The sequence below is a fragment of the Gouania willdenowi genome, chromosome 10 (assembly GCF_900634775.1).
Source record: "Gouania willdenowi chromosome 10, fGouWil2.1, whole genome shotgun sequence".
Classification (NCBI taxonomy): Eukaryota; Metazoa; Chordata; class Actinopteri; order Blenniiformes; family Gobiesocidae; genus Gouania; species Gouania willdenowi.
The window spans coordinates 5,566,816-5,583,144 of record NC_041053.1 but is presented as its reverse complement, the minus strand read 5'-3'; the positions used below and the strand labels follow the sequence as shown (position 1 = coordinate 5,583,144).

Here is a 16,329-nt window from a genome sequence, read left to right as displayed (position 1 = left end):
AACGACCCCCGGTGCTGTGATTTTGATCCTCTACGGCACTTGTGTCAAATTCAAGGCTCGGGGGCCAAATTTGGCCCTTAAAAGTATCCAATTTGGCCCGCAGGAGAAAGTACAAATGACAAAGAAAATGTAAATTATTGTGTAAACTACCAACTAATCCAGTTGTATTTTAATTTAAAGGGGACATATCATGGTTTTAAATCCATTCTTTTTACATATAAATCATACAGTTGTGGTCTATATAAAGCAGAACTGCAATGCTTGGGTCTGAATTCCTCATTATTATAGCTCCACCCCTTTTCTACCCCTTTTCTGTTGTGCTTCTGAGAGCAACTCGCTTTGGTGCGGTCTCTTTAAATGCAAATGAGACACTTCATACCCCGCCCACTCTCCAGGTTACAGAGGTGACGGTTCAACTCCACCCTGGTCGGCCATTTTTGTAGTTTGATAGAAAAGATACGATTATTTAGCGGTGCAGAAAATGTTTATTCACACGTTATTTACAAAATGTCAACAACGTTAGACTTGTCCATCCAGCTTTACATGTTCCAGTCAGAGTCTGACCCAGCGGAGCGAGATGAAAATGAAGATGATGAACCTGCAGAACCCTAACAAGTGAGCTAACACAAGCACCGAGCTAACACTAGCGCCAAGCTAACGTCACTAAAAGCATTTTAATAGTCTTTTCAAAGACAAAAACAGCAAAATGAAATGACTAATGAAAACTTTAGACTTAAATTAAGTCACGTAGGCCATATCATCAAGGATCTAAAACGAGCACACAGCGCTAACATATGAAGACGGTGCAACTGCTAATGCTAACAAAACAATGACAGGGACGTCTTATCATCACACTTTTTAGCATTATTTACAGCTCTGTTCATCGTCTCCAAAGATAGAAGGAATTGAACCCTCAATCAGACAAAGTCTTTCTGTAAATCCTTCTTTATACTGGTGGAGGTTGATGAAGCAGTCATCCTTGAAGTGCTTCACGCACACAAAAATGACCTTACCCACAGATGTGGGTACATTTCCATAAAAAATAAAACTCAACCAGGCACTTTGAAAAGGTTCTGATGCTGGGAGACGGTGTAATGAAGCGTGTGGGTTACTACATCCAACAACCAAACATTTTGACTTATCCTCTCGTAACTTCTGCATCCTTGAGCTTGGACTACAAAATAAAAGCGAGAAATAAAAATAGCGGATTGCTCGAAGTGTTGGACCTGGAGGTGATGTCCTAATTTGGCAGTTCCACTGCAAATACTGTGATGTAATAGTTCAAAAAACGTAATAGAGAGTAGAAAAATCGAAACAGATTGAAAAATATGAGCAAAATAGAATATAAAGATATCTACGGAGCACCTGAAGAGACTAATTTGATTTGATTTTCTGTACTTCTAAGCACTCTAAATATACAACAAAATGCATTTAAGGGCTAAAAAAGTGGATTTAGCATGATATGTCCCCTTTAATAAAACTATTTTCAGGGGCTTGCATTTTTCCTTTGTTGATATCACATGAATGCAGTCATTTTTAATTGCAAATTGTGGAAAGAACTTTCAATAATTCCACAAATCTAAAATAATTTCTCACAAACAATTCCATAAAATTCCTCTAAATGACACAAAAAATGGGAACAAGTGAATTTAACTGAAAATGAAAACTAGGGCACAATGATGTTAAAAATGTTATTTTTTTCCCCACCTATATTCTGTGGCCCACTTGAGATCAAACTGGTCTGTATTTGGCCACTGAACTATAATGAGTTTGACAGCCCTGCCCTATGGTGTGATGTCGCCCTCTACGCTGGTTGAAACACAGTGTAAGGGAGCATCCTCTACTCTACTGTGTGCATCCTCTACTTTGTAACCCATAATGGCAGCATGTCTCATGTCTCTTAAGTGTTTGTCTATGTTTTATTATTTTTTTAAAATATTCCATAGTTCTTTGACAGGATTTTATTGTCTTTTATCCTATTTAAACATGGCAGTCGGTTATATTTAATCTGTGGACAGTGCATGTTGATTTTGAGGTCTGCAATGGAGCTACAGGCCTGGGTCTGCTACTGTGAGCCTTCTGCTGGAGCTACAGGCCTGAGCCTGCTACAGTGAGCCTTCTGCTGGAGCTACAGGCCTGGGTCTGCTACAGTGAGCCTTCTGCTGGAGCTACAGGCCTGAGCCTGCTACAGTGAGCCTTCTGCTGGAGCTACAGGCCTGAGCCTGCTACTGTGAGTTCCCTTCTACTGCTGCAGCTATAAGATTCATAACAGTGCCATTCCCACTCAGGTCTGTAATCCTCATTACTTCATCATTACCTGTTGTGAATGATGGCGAAAGTTCTTACTTTTATTTGCTTATTGGCCTTATGGGATCTATCTACAAACTGTTGTCCCTGCGCACACTGGAAAGACACTGACAATCACCTGTTATGGCCATTTTTATATTCATCATCATATCGTCAAATGTATGTTCATGTGTACAATTTGTCATGTTTAAATACATGATGACTCCATTACTCTTTACACTTTTGAACAGCTGAATCATGATTAAACAGTACAGATCGTATTGTACTCAGTGCAGCACAGAGTCTCTGCCAAGGCCAGAGTCTCTGCTCACATGCAGATATACACGAACGCACACACTATCAAGGAGAGATAAGAGTGGCGCCCGATCTTCCTCATAATTATACACGTCTTCATCATCCTCCAACATTTCCACTGTGGGAGCATCTGACTCCCTCCCTTTCTGTCTTTCAGGGTTGGGACCTTTTCTTATCTGTATAAAACCTTAAGCTGAAACTGTTAGAGGGAGCGGCTCTGCCTTCGGACGTCCGCCGGGACGGTCACTAATTTTTGTTCCATCTTTGTCCTTTTTTTACTTAGCTTATAATAAATCTTTTTTATAAAATCATCAATGCTCCGACTGGACTCCATCATTCAACCAGAGCAATAAATCATGTCTCCAAATGAGGTCAACCGCAAATTCTGCCGTAACACACCTCAATGTGAAAAGTGTTTTATTCAAAAGCACATGCCCTATAGCTTCTCTTTATCCAGGGCAACCTCCTGTACAATTGGAAAGTGATATAAACTTGTCTCCAGCCCTGCCCAGAGACCTACCTACTGTAAACTCAAGTGTATATTTTCTTTGTATAACTATCTTACCAATCCATTAAATGGAGGGGCTTCAACATATCAAAGAATTGAAAGTAAATCTATTGCAAAGCAGAGGTTGTTGATTGCTTTGCTTCTACTTTTGTCCGGAAATGTGCAACCAAATCCTGGACCTGAGCTTCTCTGCTCCCAGACACCCGCAGATTTTAAATCATTGCCCTCTCTCAAATATGTTCATCTTAATGTACGGAGCTTACTACCAAAGATGGACATGGTCAGAATTTGGGTGAAATCAACAGGTGCAGATGTTGTTATAATCTCGGAAACTTGGCTTACTAAGTCAATTACAAATGAAGACATTAACATTCTTGGGTTCAATGTTTTCCGCACCGATAGGCCCAAAAAAGGTGGGGGTGTGGCTGTTTATGTTAAATCCAGATTTAATGCTTCAATTGTTCTTTCCCAGTCAATCAGTAAACAAATGGAATTTTTGGCCTTAGATTTAGAAATAGTTAAATCGCTACATATTACTGTGGTTGGGTGTTAGAGACCTCCATCTGCTTCAAAGGAGGCGCTAGATTCTCTAAAACTGCTTTTGGATCAGATAAATTACACTGAATTACTCATGGCAGGTGATTTCAACTGGGACTGGTTAAATGCAACTTCTGATGAATTTAAAAGGTTTTGTGATTCTGTTAATCTCACCCAGTTAGTCAACTTTCCCACAAGGCCTAATCCCAGAAGTCCTGATAAATCTACTTTGATTGATTTGATTTTAACTAATGTGCCTCATAAGTTATCTTACTTGGGTGTCTTCTGTAATGATTTAAGTGATCATTGTGTTGTTGCTGCTTGTAGAAACACTAGGATTCCAAAGTGCAAACCCCGTATTGTTTGTAGAAGGAATCTTAAACATTTGAATGAACAAGCCTTTCATCATGATTTGTCGATGGTGAACTGGGAATATATAAGTCTAATCCCTGATGTAGAGCTAGTGTGGACTTTTTTCAAAGACACTTTCATGCAAATTATAAATAAACATGCACCTCTGAAGAAATACAGGGTGAAGGGGCGAGAAAATCCCTGGTTTTCTCCAGAACTGGCCGACAGCATTCATGAGCGTAATAAGGCCTGGGACAAGGCAAGACAAAGTCATTCTGCCACTGATTGGTTCTTCTTCAGACAGCTTCGAAATAAATGCACTTCGCTTATCAAAAAGGCCAAATCAGGATACTTTTTGTCGGTCACCACTGAGAACCTCAACAATCCACAGAAATTCTGGAAAGTGATCAAGTCCCTGTCTTTGAACAAAAACACAGAGACTCTTCCTACATTTGTACTTAAAGACTCAGTCCCAGTTTATGATAGAACTGAAGTCTTGAACTGCTTTAACCAGCATTTTTTATCATCTGGTTCTCTATTTGATTCAAAAGGAATAACGACTGGAAATTCTTGTACACAATCTTCCATGTTTTCTGGAGGTCCTTTTAATTTTAATCCTTTTACTTGTCACAAAGTGCACAAAGTTCTAAAAACATTAGACCACAGAAAGCCCCCTGGACCTGACTTGATTGAGCCTTACTTTTTAAAGCTGGCAGATGATTTTATAGCAGAGCCACTTTCAATTCTTTTTAATCTTTTAATTAGGAACAAAGATATTCCATCTGTTTGGAAATCAGCTTTTGTGCTCCCTTTATTAAAAGGAGGTGACCCAGCAGTTCTTACCAATTATCAGCCAATTTCAAATTTATGTGTTTTATCAAAAGTCCTGGAGTCACTTGTTTGTGATCAGTTGAAAGAGTTCCTTTATTCTAATGAAATCCTCTCTAAATTGCAATCAGGCTTCAGAAAAAAGCACAGCACTATCACTGCTACTATGAAGGTGATAAATGACATTATTGCAGCACTTGATAAAAAACAGTACTGTGCTTCACTCTTTATTGATCTCTCTAAAGCTTTTGACACTGTAGACCATGCTATTTTGAAACGCAGGCTACATCTCATTGGACTGTCAGAGCACACTGTCGCTTGGTTTTCAAATTATTTAGAAAACAGGACCCAGTGTATTAAATATGAGGGCCTTTGTTCTGAATTTGTTACTGTTCACAAGGGGGTGCCGCAGGGATCTGTTTTGGGGCCCCTCTTATTTATCTTGTACATTAATAATGTCGAACAAAATGTTTCTGATGCTAATATGCATTTTTATGCCGATGATACAATTATTTATTGCTTCGGATCATCTCTTGAACAGGCTGTTAATTCCCTGTAGAAAGCCTTTGTTTCTGTCCAGCATTCGCTGATTAATCTAAAACTGGTTCTCAATGCTGAGAAGACCAAGCTAATGTTGTTTTCTAATCATAAGAAGGTGCCTCAAGCTCCCCCGGTCGTGTCCACTCTTGAAGGAAATGTCATAGAAGTGGTACATGAATATAAATACCTTGGTGTCGTAATTGATGATTCCCTCACTTTTAAACTTTTCATTGACAAACTTGTGAGGAAATTAAAACTTAAATTGGGTTTCTTCTTCCGCAAAAAGGCGCTTCTTTTGGTGTAAAGAAGCGCCGTGTCTCTGCCACATTCTTATCTGTGTTAGATTATGGTGACCTTTTTTATATGAATGCTTCTTGTACATGTCTTCTGATGGTGGACTCTGTTTATCATTCTGCTCTGAGGTTCATCACAAACTGTAGAGCCATGACACATCACTGTGAGCTGTACTCTCGGGTGGGATGGCCTTCCCTGCACACTAGGAGGCAGTGTCATTGGTTTACTTTTATTTATAAGGCTCTTCTTGGATTACTGCCCTCTTACATCTATACATTACTTACAAAGAGAAGTACGAACACTTATGCGCTGAGATCCAATGATCAGCTGTTGCTCACGGTTCCTTTTGCCCGCACAGAGCTGGGGAAAAAAGCCTTTGTACATGAGCTCCTTGTGCTTGGAACACACTGCAAAGAGACTGGAAGCTGACGGAGTTTTTATCCTTGAATGTCTTTAAAACGAAACAGAGAATTTGAGACTGCCTCAGTTGTCTGTATTTGTTTTATTTGATTATTATGTTATCCTGTCAATTTAATGTAATGTAAATGTATTTCTGTTCAGTGTGTTGTAACTTTGCTGCTTCTTGGCCAGGACTCCCTTGAAAAAGAGGTTTTTAATCTCAATGGGATTTTTTTCCTGGTTAAATAAATAAACAATCACCATCCAATACCATCCAAAAGAGGCACACACGAACAGTGTGCCTCTTAATCTAAACAAAAACAATCAATGGTGGGGGGATTGCATGTACATAACAGTTCCAATATAACTGCAGGTCCCACATAATGCCTCATTTAAATTTAAAAAGTGCATCTTGGAATCAGTCTTTGAATAAAATAGTATCTCTTTTCTGTGTGAGTATTTGTTAGTGGAGGATCTATAATAAGCATTAGTAACTCTTTAACTACATTCATCATCACCTTCACCTATTCAACAAATAACGTTTTGCATTAAAGTAAGGCTGGAACAAAGATAAATAAATAAACAACTTTAGCTTTACTTCACAAAAATTGAACCTCAGAGTTATACATTTCACGTGAGTATATTCTCTCGCTGCACAGTTTGACACCAGGAGCTGGTGAAGAATTATATTTCTGTTATTTATGCTTTATGTATTTAAGCAGTGGCACTAACCTGTCGGGACTCGGCCTTGCCGTAACGCAGCTCATTGACGAAGTGTTCACAGTTGCGTGTGACGACGTTGTAGGGCAGCTCACAGCCAACCACGTCGAGGGCGTCTCTCACGATGACTTGAACTGGCCGGTGTTCGTACTTCTTGTCCAGGTCATTGTTGACCCTCCACTCATGATTTCCGACCACATCCCACAGTCCATTCTTCTGCACCAAGGCTTTCTCACACAGGACAGATACCATTTTGTTGGCTGCTCCACCTGGGGCCTCGCCTGAGAACACATCACAGCAGGCACTAGAGCAGAAATGGGCAACTTTGACCAATCTGAGCATTAATACAGGAAAGAGCAAAGGGTTTTGTCTTTGTAGTCTTTTGTGTGAGTTTTCTGGTTTTGTTTTTTTAGTTTTTAGACATTTTGTGTGTATGTTGAATTTATTTTGTCTGTTTTCTTGCAAATTTTTGTTGCGTTTTTGTGTGTTGTTTGAGTCATTGTGTGTTTTTGTTATATTTCTTGTGTTATTGTTGTCTTTAGAGTATTCTTCTGTCATTTTGGGCAATTTCATAGACATTTTGTGTCTTTGAAGTCTTTTTGTATAGCGTATGTTGTTTTTGTAGTCATTTTATGGTTAAGTGGTTAAGTGTGTCTTTGCTGACATTTTGTGCATTTTGCTGTTGTTTTCTGTGTTTCTGGAGTTTTGTGCGTTATGTTGGGCTTCTAACTACCAAACTCAGGAATTACAATTTTGTTTTGGAGGCCGCACATACTTAGACTGAGGACCGCATGTAGCCCCCGTGCCTCCAGTTGCCTATGTCTGGATTAGATGAAGAGCGTCAGACCTATGGCTCACCATGGCGTCCAAATCTGTCCACAGGTTACTAACTTTTTAATTTGTACACTAGGGAGCGCATTGCTTTAGTAAGGGTGCATTCACACTGGAGAATCAGCAGGTAAAACCACATTACATGCAACTATTTAAGGAGAAACTAAACCAAACCACTTTCTTCTGTTGAGAACAAATGTATTTGGTAAGAAGGTGTGTTGCTGATTGATTCTTGTCCAACTCTTGACATTTTAGTCAAAGTATTTTTAATTTGACAGATTTTGTGGTAAAAATGTAAAGTAACTGCCCTCTATGGGTTGAAACCAAGCTACTACAATCAAATATTACTGTTGCCAATGACGCTTTGGAGGCAGCTATGTCATGAACCACTACAGTTAGCCCCGCCCCTCCTATAAAAGCTAGCACCTGTGGACTCTGAAATCTGTGGCGAGTAGGGTAAATGAAGAGAATTGTGATTAGAGGTATAGTGAGTATTGAGTGGGTAGTTAGCATAGCATAAATTGTTTTTAATTCCCATCCTAGACCTTAGACCAGACAAAATGTAAACGTACAAAATGACAGAAAAGTAAACTAAAGCAAAAATACAGACAAAAAGACAAAGAATTACAGCAATGCATGAAAATACAGTAAAAGACAAAAAAAACTCCAAAACACACAAAACTAATACAAAAATGAACAAAATGACAACAGAAACACAAAATTACTCCAAACAACACAAAACAAAGACAAAAATACACAAAATCACTCAAAAAATATGCAAAATTACTAAGACAAAAGTACCAAAAAAGACAAGATAAACAAAACATACTTCACAAACCCTCAGTACTAACGAACAAGCATAACAACAGAAATACACAATATGAGCCCAAAAAACATACATTTTACAGGAAAAATACACAAAAGGACAACAAATATGCACAAAATGGAATCATAACAAGCGAGAGAACAACATAAAATGACAAAAAACACAACATTGCCTTGTTGTTTCCTGTGTTTATGCTCAGATTGGTCATTAATCTAAATGCTGACATGAATGCTGATAATGGGGCCCTTCCATCAAACAAACACATTTTTGTGGCCCCAGCTGTAATAGAAGTTACACACCTCTGCCTTAGACGCATGTCAGCCAAAACCCCGGGCTTTGGTTACTTATTAAAGGGTACCTGTATTGAATTTTAATTGCTAGCGCTAGATGGTGTTTGTCAGTGTGAGCTTCTGTGTTTTGGTCATGTGACGCAGCGCTGCTGATAACCTATCATTGGTCAGCATTGAGCTACGTGTCTGTAAAAGGGTAGAGTGTACTTCAAAGTTAGCATATCACCATCACTATGACTTAGTGTCATTACTGAGCCCCCCCCCCCCCCCCAAGCATTTTATACTGTATATATATATATACAGTATATATATATATATTTTTTTTCCTAACTTGTCTGCACATGCTGTCAAAGGTCAAGCAGCACCGGAAGCAGCACCAAGAGCAGCGCCCCCAGGGACGACAACAACGGCCATAGTCGCCGAGGGCACCAAGGGGATGCTGCAAGCCGCCCCGCCGGCCCCCAGGCGCACCGACCAAGCACCCCAGAGCGCGCCAGATCACCTTTCCTTGATGCCGCCCGTGAGATATTCTTTTGGTGCTAAAGGGGTAAGGAATCATTTATGAACATGTTTAAGAGTAGAAGGCAGCAAGAAAGAAAGTAGTAGCAGATTCCGCCTGCCACCTCAGCATTTGGACAAGAGAAAGATCAATATATAGCGCCCTCTGCTGTTTAAAAAAAGCACTGCGATTCAATTTTCAGAGAATCAATGTGAACCGTGATACCTATGAATCGATTTTTAACTGCCTTACGATTAATCGTTACATCCCTAGCCATGAATGTATTGTATTTAATGTATTTTTATTTATACATGTATGGGGCAGGGGGAAAGGTTAACCTTATACTTAAAGGTGCAGTCTGCAACTCTTATACAAGTGACTTTTTGTCATATTTGCTAAAGCAGTCACTATGTAAGGACAGCTTTACATCAAACTAGTAGTTTGTGTGAAAAAAAACAGGCTCATTGAATCCCACCTGCTGCTCTTGCACCCTTTGGCAGATTGCCAGAATGCACCTCGAATGAGCAAAAAAATCAATCAGACCCATGATTGTGTTTGATAGACTGTCTGACAGCTGTTGCTCACAGTCCCCGTCCCTTTCCCGGGACTGGAGTGCCGTCGTTTTTTACAGTGTATGGTCTGGAGTAGTAGAAGATGGAATTTGCAACTTTTCTGCTTAAAAGATAATTACTGCTGCTTGATTTACATTATGTTTGATTTGTAAATATTACACCAGAACTCTGTGGTGCATGTTATTCATGTGCGTGCAGCAGCCTCTGTGTGGGCTGCTGTAAGTGAAACTGTGTTGTTGCTGCTGCTGCTGCTGATAGATTGGTGTTTGCACATACAGAGAGAGAAGCGCTGCAGTAATATGCTTTTAACAGAGCACCTCAGATTCAGGAGTGCTACAACCCCCTCTAGGATTTTATGTCAAGGCTTATCAAAGGTTTATCAAAAGTATGTATTAACAAAAACCTAACAGTTGCAACAGATCAAGCTAAAAGGGACTGGAAACCCTGGCCAAACTGAACAAAAGTAGGGAGGACACTGGGCCAACCCTATACAGGGCCGTCGTCCCAGCATCCACCCTCTAAACTACAAAAACACTAAACTACCGGAACACGAAAACAGGACTACCAGAAATCTCCAGTCCAAACTAAAATAACAAACTTAGAGATCTCCATTGGGGAGCTGATGAACTCTCCCCACGTGTCTGCTGCTGGTCTGTTGTCGTGCCTCCCTCCTTCTGGTCCTCTCAGCCCTTTATACAGCTCCACATCCCTCTCCTACCTGATTGCTGATATGAGTCAGGTGTGTTAGGAGAGAGGAAGAAGGGCAGGCTGGGAGGCCATGAGGAGGAACAATGCGGTTTTCGTCCCGGTCGCGGCACACCGGACCAGCTCTATACCTTTCATCGGGTGCTCGAGGGTTCGTGGGAGTTCGCCCAACCAGTCCACATGTGCTTTGTGGATCTGGAGAAGGCGTTTGACCGTGTCCCTCGTGGTGCCCTGTGGGTTGTGCTCCGGGAGTATGGGGTCCGGGGCCCTTTGCTAAAGGCTGTCCGTTCCCTGTATGACCGTAGCAGGAGCCTGGTTCGCATTGCCGGCAGTAAGTCAGACCTGTTTCCAGTGCATGTTGGTCTCCGCCAGGGCTGCCCTTTGTCACCGGTTCTGTTCATTACTTTTATACACAGAATTTCTAGGTGCAGCCAGGGACCGGAGGGGGTCCGATTTGGGAACCTCAGGATCTCATCTCTGCTGTTTGCAGATGTTGTTGTTCTGTTGGCTTCATCAAATCAGGACCTTCAGCATGCACTGGGGCGGTTTGCAGCCAAGTGTGAAGTGGCCGGGATTAGGATCAGCACCTCTAAATCTGAGGCCATGGTTCTCCACCGGAAAAAGGTGGCTTCGCCTCTCTGGGTTGGTGGAGAGTCCTTGCCTCAAGTGGAAGAGTTCAAGTATCTCGGGGTCTTGTTCACGAGTGAGGGTCGGATGGAGTGTGAGATTGATAGACGGATCGGTGTGGCGTCAGCAGTGATGCGGTCGCTGTATCGGACTGTTGTGGTGAAGAGGGAGCTGAATCGGGGGGCAAAGCTCTTAATTTACCGATCGATCTACGTTCCTACCCTCACCTATGGTCATTAGATTTGGGTAATGACCGAAAGGACAAGATCGTGGATACAGGCGGCCGAAAAAAGTTTCCTTCGAAGGGTGGCTGGGCGCACTCTTCAAGATAGGGTGAGAAGCTCAATCACTCGGGAGGAGCTCGGAGTAGAGTCGCTGCTCCTTCACGTTGAAAGGAGCCAGCTGAGGTGGCTCGGGCATCTGTTTCGGATGCCTCCTGGTCGCCTCCCTCGGGAGGTGTTTCAGGCATGTCCTATTGGGAAGAGGCCTCGTGGAAGGCCCAGGACACGTTGGAGGGACTATGTCTCTGAGCTGGCCTGGTGTCGCCTCAGGGTCCCCCCCAGAACAGCTGGAGGAGGTGTGCATGGATCGGGAGGTCTGGGCATCTCTGCTGAGACTGCTGCCTCCACGACCCGGTCCCGGATAAAGCGGAAGAAGATAGATGGATGTTATATTTCTGTGATGTTGTTGTCGGACTAAAGTTAGCTTGTTAGCTCCTCTGAGGGAGGGACTTTGGAACTGCTCCTTTTTTTAGCTGCTCACATAGATTGTTACAAACATTTTTATTCTTTTGTGGTTTGATCCTGATAATTATTGATTGTTTGCGTGGTGTTGAATGCTGTTTTTCATTTAGGGACTCACAGGGAGGAGCCAGATGAACTACACAGCCATCTCCAACGTACAAGGCCCAGTGCTGATAATTGCCTCGGAAAATCTCAATGCAGTCCCCAGCCTTTGGTTTCTCATCACGCTGTAGGAACCAAGAGAATAAATCATATATAGTAAGAGTCAGAATATCCTCACCAATGAAGGATTATACAGCACTTCATTTACAACTCCTGCAGACAACAGTATAATTACACACCATGGCCCTCATTTATCAACTGCTTGTACATTCAGATCTGAACAACCAAATTCACTCAAGTTTCATTATTTATCAATTATGATGTGAGTGTACGCTGTGATCAGATCTCACGTCAGATCTGACCTTGTGTACGCAAATCTGAGCGTGTGAATTTGTGGCTCAGCACAGCAAATGCTGACTGAGACTAAAATTAAAGTATTAAACAAGCCTCAGCTGTCATTTAAGCATAAGCAGACACACATTCAGAACAGATCGAAATGGATTATTAAAATGAATTAAACAAAATAAAATACTTTTTAAAAAGGCCATGTTACTGACCACTTTTTTTGGTTTTCTTTTCACTGGATACCATAAAACCCCACTAATAAACTCTACTACCGTCCGAGCGGGAGCGCATAGGTTCACATGGGACTCAGCGCTGCTATGCTCCATCTTACAGAATGAGGTCCTATTTCCTCCGTACACCCCAAGGGATATCATTTTAAGGATTTTTTTAAATCGTTAATTTCCTTCAATGTGATATTTATTGCCTAAAGCCTGGGGACTGAGGTTGACATAAACGTCCTATCCATGCATCTTTCCAGGATCGCTGTTGTGGGCCTCCGAAACAGGAGGGTGTATCATGTTAATGATGATCAAATTCAGCCGCCGCATTTATGAACACCTGATCATTTGTACACTTGGATTGGTCAAATACGAATGTTTAATGAAACATACGTTGGTCCTGTCGTACGACCAAATGTGGACTCTGATTTGCACCCGTTTTTACGCAAAGTTGATAAATGAGGGCCCATGAAACCACATCTTCAGACCATAAAAAAAAGACCATTAAAAACATCCATGAGAGAAACTCACTCACCTGTGTCGGGGCCATGTTGTGCTTTGTTGTGTTAGCAAACAATGTCTAATGATCTGAGAAAAAACAGGAAGTCAAACATAACTTTTCATGGTAATGTTTGCAAATATCTGCAGCAAAGCGATCACCTGTGTAAACCATTTTCAGCCGTTAATAACATATTTCACCACTTTCCTTCAGTTGCCCATATTTTTCTTATTTTGTGTTGTTTTCTATATTGTAATGGTCTTCTGACAGGAATCCCCCAAAAGAGCATCAAACATCTACAGCTGGTTCAGACCCAAGCTGCAGCTCATGTCTGAACCAGAACAAAGAGATCAGAGTTTTAAAGTCTTTACAATGGTTCCCAGTCAGCCTCAGAATAGACTTTAAAGTTCTGCTGCTGGTGTATAAATGTGTGAATGGGTTTGGTCCAGAATACATCAGTGAGATGTTAGTCAGGTATGAACCCAGCAGGTCTCTCAGATCTATGGACACAGGTCAGATAGTGGAGCCCAGAGCTCACAGTAAACATGTTTGTGCTGCTTTTAGTTTCGTTTTAGTTTTAGTTTTAGAAGTGAAACAAACTGCCAGCAGAGCTGAAGTCACCATCCAATGTGAACATTTTTAAATCAAAGTTAAAGGAACTCTTTTTCTCTACTGTCTACGACTGAGAGGGAGATTTTTAATCTCATTATTGTTGATTTTAAATGTTTTTACTGCTGATTTTTAATGTTCTTGTTGATTTTTAAGCTGTTGAATGTTTTCTTTTGCACTTTTTAATTATGTTATGGACATTGAATTGCCTTGTGTATGAAATGCACTATACAAATACATTTGCCATGTCTCATTTCTGTCATTCTTTGTATAGCTCTCTATCATTTCATCTTTCTGTCTGTGTCATTTTTTTCTTTCTTCATTCCTCTATCATTCTGTTTTTCCTAAACACATCTATACTTTGTCTTTTACAGTCATTGTGTGTTATTTCTGTCTATGTTTTTTATGTAATTGGTCTGTTTTTTCCCCACTGCATTCTATGTCTTTCTTTGTCTTCTTACTATAATTGCCTCAACAATGTTTTTGTTTTACATTCTTTCACTTTCCTTTTCGTCATTCTTTCCTAATCACCATGTCCCTCCCTGCTTTTCTCTCTCTTCTTCAAGTCTTTCCTGTTTTTTGTTTTTTTAGATAAAGAGGCACTAAAATGTCATATATACATCCATCAATAGAACAACAGATAGGATAGTATACAGTATTAAACTCAAAACTACAAGTTAAATCTATACACAGAGGAACTGAACAATATAGACAAAAAAACAACACACAAATAAATAAACATAGAAAATAAAATAAAAAATAATCCATACCTATGGGCTTTTAAAGTCCAAGGTACAGTAGAGTGTAGATTTAAAGGGGGGCTATAGTTTTTTGTCAAGGGATTTTAAATATTGTAAAAGGTGTTGTGAAACTCATTCAAATGTGGTTTGATTTTTGAGTATTTTGCTTTGTGTATAAAAATCTATACACAAACAGTGTAATAATTAAGAGTGTGTATTGTATGGCATCAGGCGATACGATTCGCATCTCGATACAAGGTCACAATACGATACGGTATATCCCGATATTAAGGTATTAGGCGATTATTGCTATTTTTTAAATTTTATATATGACTAAAAAAACAACTTGGAACAACATGAGAACATTACGTATGAAATATATTTTATTGGCATATTTTATACTCAAAACATTGGCTTTAACATGCCATGTGCCAACAACTTAAAATAAAAAAATAACATATAATCTACCTGTGGCTTTTAAACCAACTTTGACTTCAGTGCAACTTAACTGAGGTATATACCTAAAACAACAAATAAATGCAGAAAGTTAGTACTTTCTTTATAGATTTTATTGAAAAAACACAAGCTGGTCAACATGCCCAGGTTTCAGTGAACTTCTTTGTACAGTTACAATGTCTTCTGCAGTGGAAAAGACTTTCCTGGTTAAATAAAGGTTAAAAAATAAATTAAAAAAATCAATATGGATGCATTTTGAATCGATCTGAGAATCGCGCGATGTAATGTCACGATATATCGCCCAATCAGCTTTTCTTTCCCAACACCACTAAAAATATTGTTGATGAGGAAGTTATTGTGTGAATTATTCATTATAAGACCAAGATATTATCCATCTTTCCTGTTTATAGCATTAACTCCATCTCTTCCTACAGAAGAACATTAGTGTATTCACACTTTGGTCAGTAACTATATCTATAATCTATCTATGATGGACAGTAACTATATCTATAATCTATCTGTGATGATCAGTAACTATATCTATAATCTATCTGTGATGATCAGTAACTATATCTATAATATATCTGTGATGGTCAGTAACTATATCTATAATCTATCTGTGATGGACAGTAACTATATCTATAATCTATCTGTGATGGACAGTAACTATATCTATAATCTATCTGTGATGGTCAGTAACTATATCTATAATATATCTGTGATGATCAGTAACTATGTCTATAATCTATCTGTGAAGGACATGTGTTTATCAGACATGTCAACACGTTTTACGCAGTTTACCTTTAATTATCTGACACCATGTTCAGTGCAGACTATCATATAAATTCTAACAAGAATAGTTGATTCTCTGTCAGTAGATGACGTAACAGACGCTAGCTGCTACAATCACATCTCAGTTTAAAACACTCAAACGAGCTTTTATGTTGTTAAAACACCACTGGAATCACAGATGATGGTTTTATTAATGTAAACGGGTAAATGAGCTCATGTCTTACCTTTCAGCTGTTTGACAAATATAAAAGTTAAAACGTGATCAGGATCAGAGACCCCGACAACAAAAATTAACTGGGAGGCGTCAGCTGACCCAGCGGATTTTCACAATAAAAGAAGATGAAGGAAATGAAAAATAGAATAAAAAAAAGCCACTAAAATTTGTATTTACATTTTCACACGTTCAAAACTGTAGGTCTGAGTACAGGGAATTTCACCTTAATAGTTTCTGTAGTGAGTGTCTATATTTACTCTAAAATTAAATCATCCACCACCATTATCCATCTCAGGGACTCAAAACACAGCAGCTGTTAATTTAATGTAAGCAGTGGCTATTCATACGGTTGCCGTATCAATATATCAATATTCTCACCGTACGCAGCGCCCCTATTTGACCAGTTTAGGTCACGTGAAGGTCGTGTGACTAAGAACGAACCTTACCCTAACCCTAAAAAATGTTGCCATATTGGGTCATAAC

At 39.9% G+C, this 16,329-nt stretch overlaps 1 protein-coding gene across 3 annotated transcripts in view; it reads right to left on the bottom strand.

The window, feature by feature from the left end:
- The window catches only part of LOC114470525 (retinoic acid receptor responder protein 3-like), a 97,061-nt gene that overhangs the window by 2,765 nt on the left and 77,967 nt on the right, over positions 1 to 16,329 (bottom strand). For 2 of the 3 annotated variants that reach the window (XM_028458740.1, XM_028458738.1), the window contains exons 2-4: positions 13,072 to 13,124; positions 11,990 to 12,098; positions 6,791 to 7,059 (exon numbers count right to left, since the gene is read on the bottom strand). In XM_028458740.1, the coding sequence (XP_028314541.1) occupies positions 6,791 to 7,059; positions 11,990 to 12,098; positions 13,072 to 13,086 (393 nt within the window). In that variant the 5' untranslated portion in view covers positions 13,087 to 13,124. Of the gene's footprint in view, positions 1 to 6,790; positions 7,060 to 11,989; positions 12,099 to 13,071; positions 13,125 to 15,856; positions 15,961 to 16,329 lie in introns of those variants that run through there. The other variant, XM_028458739.1, reaches the window with a different exon arrangement.